Source organism: Eleutherodactylus coqui, chromosome 1, assembly GCF_035609145.1.
Source record: "Eleutherodactylus coqui strain aEleCoq1 chromosome 1, aEleCoq1.hap1, whole genome shotgun sequence".
NCBI classification, from domain to species: Eukaryota; Metazoa; Chordata; class Amphibia; order Anura; family Eleutherodactylidae; genus Eleutherodactylus; species Eleutherodactylus coqui.
The window spans coordinates 345,477,225-345,482,975 of record NC_089837.1 but is presented as its reverse complement, the minus strand read 5'-3'; the positions used below and the strand labels follow the sequence as shown (position 1 = coordinate 345,482,975).

The 5,751-nt window shown below is 36.4% G+C and overlaps 1 protein-coding gene across 1 annotated transcript; it reads right to left on the bottom strand.

Moving 5' to 3' along the window:
- Window positions 1–908: 908 nt before the first annotated feature.
- LOC136612286 (regakine-1-like) lies at window positions 909–5,413 on the bottom strand. Its single transcript, XM_066592531.1, has 3 exons — window positions 5,250–5,413; window positions 2,625–2,739; window positions 909–1,370 (listed from the first exon to the last, which is right to left on the bottom strand). Exons 1-3 carry the CDS (start codon window positions 5,308–5,310, stop codon window positions 1,229–1,231), a joined length of 318 nt encoding a protein of 105 aa, XP_066448628.1. The 5' UTR covers window positions 5,311–5,413; the 3' UTR covers window positions 909–1,228.
- Window positions 5,414–5,751: the final 338 nt, after the last annotated feature.

Below are 5,751 nucleotides of genomic sequence, written 5' to 3'. Positions count from 1 at the left end.
CCGCTGTGGCCCTCTCGCATGCGGAATCCAGTCCAGCCTTAATAAGACAGTTTTTCAAAGCAGTGACGGTCGGGGCAAGTGAGGAGTTTCATGGGTCCTAACAAGCCTGGGCACAACTAGAAACACAGGTCCCAGTATTGCCAGATGAGTGACTGACTGTGAGAATGTACCTTGGAAGAGGATGAGGGTTGGATTGTGTAACATTGGAAGAAGATGATGGGGGTTGATAGTGCGAAGGATGGGATCATACCTTTTGGTGTAGGGCAAAAAGGGGTGCCTTTGGGGGCAATCCACTGCTGTCAGAACTTTACTGGTTTGCTTTTTGGCATTACAAATATTGCCTAAAAAAGGTGTGAAATATTCATCATTTCATACTTTAACATTCTATGCATTGTCTAGGCATTTAATTCAATGACTCATTTCACACATTGCCCATAACATACAAATGTAAATGGGATTATGAGTGGCAGTTACATTTACAGATCATGCCACTGGTAATTGTTGTTATGGCAGCATGACTGATCAAGTTAATCAATAAACGATGGTTTTATAATTTGCCGCTGATCTCTTTTGTGGCATACTGTCCACTTTTCGCCAAGTGAATTGTGGCTACAACTGACCACTGTAAATGGACATTTAGAGAGTTGGCTGCCCATATAGGCCAGCCGTGGACATTGTTTCAACATTGTATTTTATTTAACGTCCAATGAAAAGGCACAACACAGGGCAAGGCAGCAGCTTTATTTTCAGTTGTACCCTGTGCATTTCTGATCATGCTTTAGTCAACTGGTCAAATAAAATTGAATAAGTAACTATTAAATAGTATTTTTTAATATAAGACCACAGATAACCTTTTTTCTCCAAATATGAGTAAAATAATGTTTCTAATAAGTAAAAACCCGAAAATGTACATTTTAAACAGAATACTTTATTAAGAGCAATATGAAACCAAAATAATAAAAGGTAAATCTACAAATAATAAGTACTAGTAGCAAATCTAGGCACAATAGAAGAAGTCTGCATGTTACAAAGAGTGTTCAACCAGTTTAACATTTTCTATTACGTAAATTGTGATTACTCTATAAACATTATAGCTTATTATGCTGTTTTGGAAAGTGCCACATTTAGTTTTCAGATTTTTTTTTTATTCATCACCCCAAATAGAAAAATAAGAGCATATGCAGGCAAAAGTGCAGAGTAAAATTCAATCCGTATAGTTGATGTCTCGCTATGTATGGAGTTTGGAGACTTCATTGGCGTGTGTCATTTCATTTGACTTCTTTGCTTTTTTGTCAAATTCCTCAATAGCTAATATAACTGTCTTGGATGCTGCATTCACACAAATTTCCTTGCCTGTCTTGAGTTCTACACTAAAAGAGAGATAAGATGAGGAAAGATCTTTAGAAACATTATCATTATCAAAAGACAAGCAATCACCAAAAAAATATATTCTTAATTAAAACCAGAAAGGAAACACATTGTATTTTTCTCATCTCTTTTTATTTTCCAATTGTAGATTTTTTTTTCCTGTTGTCTATACATCATTATGGGGGCGACCATCTTTCCTGAGCTGCATTTATAAAACATTTAGGAGATATGCTTTATGGCAGCCTAATGGGCATTTAAACAATGCACAGGAGGGGACCCACTTGTATGGGAGACTGTTCTAGACATATTCTGTGACCTGTGTAGAGGTCATTTTCCAGGGGGGGGAGTAGATAGTCACAGCTGATCACCTATTGTGAATGGTGGATCCTGTGTTATCTACATATAAGTGTTATCTGTCAGTGTAATCCTGCCTGTGATGTTAGTGAGATGACTGCTGAAAAGTTTTCTCTACAGATCAGGAAGTATCAGGCTAATATTATCCTCTCGGTGTGAAAAATGCAGAATTTTAGGATTTGTGTAAATTACAGATTGTGACCGAAAAGTAAAAACATTGCCAAAAATTCTTTAAAAATATGAAGTAATAGGTCATTTTCTGATGACACATTTCTTTTAAAGAGAACATGCCATAATGCCACAGCTATTAAAATAAGGACATCAGTGTGGTATTCTAGTGGAGTTGTACTAACTAGTAGAATGACATTAAATCAACAGCCCAGCAAACAGTAGGGATGAAAAGAGAGCACTTCTATCATATGATGGATTGCATTACCCCTACCAGCCAGTCTGCAGCTCTGACAAGGATCATTTAATACGATCTGTGACTCCAGTGTTTGAAGAGTTGTGCAGTGTCTGTCATATGATTCTTTTTTAGATCTGCTAAGTGGGTGAGAATCAAGAAATACTGACTATTTAGCCCCATTTATTGGTACTGTGTTGATAAATGATACAATCAAGGGCATAACTAAAGAGGGTGCAGAGGCTGCAGCTGCATTCAGGCTATGGTGCCTCTGTCACATAAAAAGACACCAGTAACATAAATGATGCATGATAGGTGGGAATGTTACAACACATTATATGTATCCGAAATTAGTTACTAGAGAAACTAAATTCCTTTAGATTCAGAAAAAACACAGGATGAGTTACACGAAGGCAGGACTTTCTCAAGGTACAGAATATGTATGTACCATAAATTTATGTGTTTTCACATATTAGATATAGTATAAAATTATACTTACACGAAAGCCTTTTGTTTACAGGCTATATCATTAGTCCTATTGTAGGATTTTATTTTATCACTCTTCAGGCGGTTGATTGGTTGTGAACAACATCTTGAGATGCTACTTGTAGTGTCTGAAATGGAAATGACAAATGCAAAAAAAAACAACAAAGTTAAAAGCAACATACAATAAGGCAGATCTAGTCAAAAGTAAAAATACGGGTACAAGTATATTGGGCATTGTTAGTCATTTTCAATAAAAGGGTATGTTTACATGGCGGAATCACAGCGGAATCTTCCTCAGTGAATTTCACCTCAAAAAGCACATCACAATCTATGGCTTCCCTCTTTGATTTTTGGTGTGGATCTACATGCAGATTTTGCTCAATCATTGGGTAAAAGATTACATGTGAATGCCTAGTTAAAGTACCTTTATATGGGACAACTCTTGTCTGAATAGACGCTCCATAGAGCGAACATAAGCAAGATTTGTTCCATATAAACATGGCCACCAACTGGGTAACGAGTGAGAATTCATTCACTTTATTCTGGTTCAACTAGAAAAAAACGCTGTGCAAAGTCAGAAAAGCTCAGTAGGAGCTGAAACATTGCATGGGTGTGAATAAAAGGAGATTGATTTAGACTGCTGTTCATGTGTTTTCTTCTATATATAAAAATAGTTGCTGCTTGATTTATCATCTGGTGCAGACAGGTAATAATCATTTTCTTTCTAACCAACAATTTGCAGAAAAGTGTGCGCTTGTTTGGCATGTGCCTCCCACTGATTGGCTCTTGGCTTTTTTTAACATTTTTTCCTCCCACTTAATGCTCATTGGTTCCCGAAAACATACACATTTGTGTGAGTGATCCTTCTGTGAAAGAGGCCTTAGGCAGTGATAGAGCAGTATGGGACACAGAGCATCGAATTAGAATACTGATTTGACATTTAAGAGACTGGAAACACTGGGTCACAACTTTGTGTGAACATTAATAAGGACATTATTGGTTGTCACCTAGTTTTTCCGGAAACAAAAATACCTAAGAAAGCATTCACTGTATCAAAACAAAGAAGATACTAATTTGGTGATTAATTAACTGCAGAGAATTTGAATTTTTTTTTCACTTAAGTAATTTAAAAAGAACTAGCTTTAATATATTAGGCTGTGAATGCGTTGTTCTAATATATCGGTTTGTAAAGCTAATTATACTGCTAAGAAATCTCTTAACAGGAAGTTATTTATTTTTCTGCAGAGACATATTTTTAGCTTAACAACTGGAAAGCAGAACTAATCATTGTGTCAGTCCTGTAGCCTTGCAAACTATTCGCATGGTCACAGGCAATGTAGCCTTAATATTTGCATGAAGATAGCAGCGTACCTATTAAACCTATATGTGAAGGGGTCAAATGATATCAATAGATCACTCAGCATTCAGCATTATACTTCTCATCAAAACATGGAAGTTTTAATGCCCGCCATTTTTCAGTTAGTGGGGTCTACTGTGGCGCTGTTTCGATCTGCTGTATAATGAATCTGGCGAGGTGTTGTGGCATCCGTTACAAATGGGAGCCACAGTGAAAATGTGAACAGAGCCTTAAATACGGACTTCACAAACACTTTGCATAAATCAATAATACAGACTCCATCTAGGCAGCCTAGTATTATGAATAAAGCATTATAGTTGGGGGCCCTGTTACAGATTTTAAACTGGGGCCCGGGAGCTTCAGGGTATGCCTCTGCAATCATCATTCACTTTGAAATACTGCTAAAATGCATCTCTAGAGGGATCAGGTTACATACTGCAAATAGAAATCTATGGAGAGGAGAAGAAAAGGAGGAAAAAATGCAGAGAGACATACAGTGATGCTGCTGCTGAAGACTCCAGTAAGTTTTTTTTTCATTTCACCCTAGTGCTTGATTTATAGCTGCATTGCTTAGTCTTCCATGCTGCTTCTTATAGTGTTTGTTATAGACAGATAGAACAGCAGGGTATCCTCTATATGTATAGTGTTTAGCAAACAACATAGCAACTAAAATTAACCCACTAGCTCAGGGAATACTGGTAATTAGATTTAGGGCCTGCAAAGTGGAAACTGGTGAAAAGTTCAATATACAAGGCATATGATGTCCAGAAGGTCCAGTTCACCCAATGTCAAGTGGATGCACAGAAGAGCAATGGCAATAGAAAGAGACTCTAGTATCCATTAAAACGTATTCAATACTTGATTTTTTTTTCATACAAATCCAAAGAAAACATAAAAATCCACTATTTACATGTTTCCAAGCACTATGCCCTTTCTTATGGCAATTGTGGTCTGAACCATGTAAGCAGTCAGCTTTCATGTGTTTTGGGATTTTATAGGAGTAAAGCATTCAAAAAGTTTTACTAGATTCTAGAATTCATCATGTCTTTGTACTATTCCGAAAAGTCACCTGACATGACAGGTGTACTTTAATTTGTGCAATAAATATTCACCTTCAGTGATTTAATTAGTTCTTATTCAGTACTGTGCTAAAAGCAAAATAATGAATCAACAAAATCCAAATATATAAAAATGACATCTACAGCATTCAGTCAGAAGAAACTGTACAGAAAAGGACATTTATAATAGTGAGTTGTATCATCTGTTTGTAGAAATACTTACAGATTGAAAGTGTGTCTTGCAGCATTAGAGCCACAAGCAGAATCAGACAGGCAGCTCTCATGATGGCTTATCTTTGTCAGTGGATTTCTGGATACATTCTGTGATGCTCCCCTTAGACTTTATACGATTTTTCAAAGCGTGGGATGTTTGTTATGACATTTTAAGGCGTTGATACATTATAAACTGATTGTGAAGGTTATGATTTATTTTGACTGTAGGAGGAATCTATATTTAAATGTGAAAGTCCCCTCATACGTAGGTAAAACCAATCACTGTAAGTGTGATATGTAAAGAAGAAGTAGGATAATTACAACTGACCCACAGGAAGTCTAGCTGGAATATTACTACATCACCAATTTCTGTATAGTGTAGACCACTTATATGGTTCTTTCCTCTCACAGGAAATGCAAGAACAGAATACTTTTATTACTTACTTTGCTGATATATTTTACATGGAAAAAAGTTATACAAGAGTTTATGGACTGAAAAAAAAGCTGAGACT

Bases quoted from the DNA above. Each gene is read 5' to 3' on its own strand.
- LOC136612286 (XM_066592531.1), bottom strand. From the start codon at position 5,310: ATGAGAGCTGCCTGTCTGATTCTGCTTGTGGCTCTAATGCTGCAAGAC. The intron at 2,740-5,249 runs GTAAGTATTTCT...TTTCCATTTCAG, and splicing joins GCAAGACACACTTTCAATCT to ACACTACAAGTAGCATCTCA. The intron at 1,371-2,624 runs GTAAGTATAATT...TCTCTCTTTTAG, and splicing joins TGTAAACAAAAGGCTTTCGT to TGTAGAACTCAAGACAGGCA.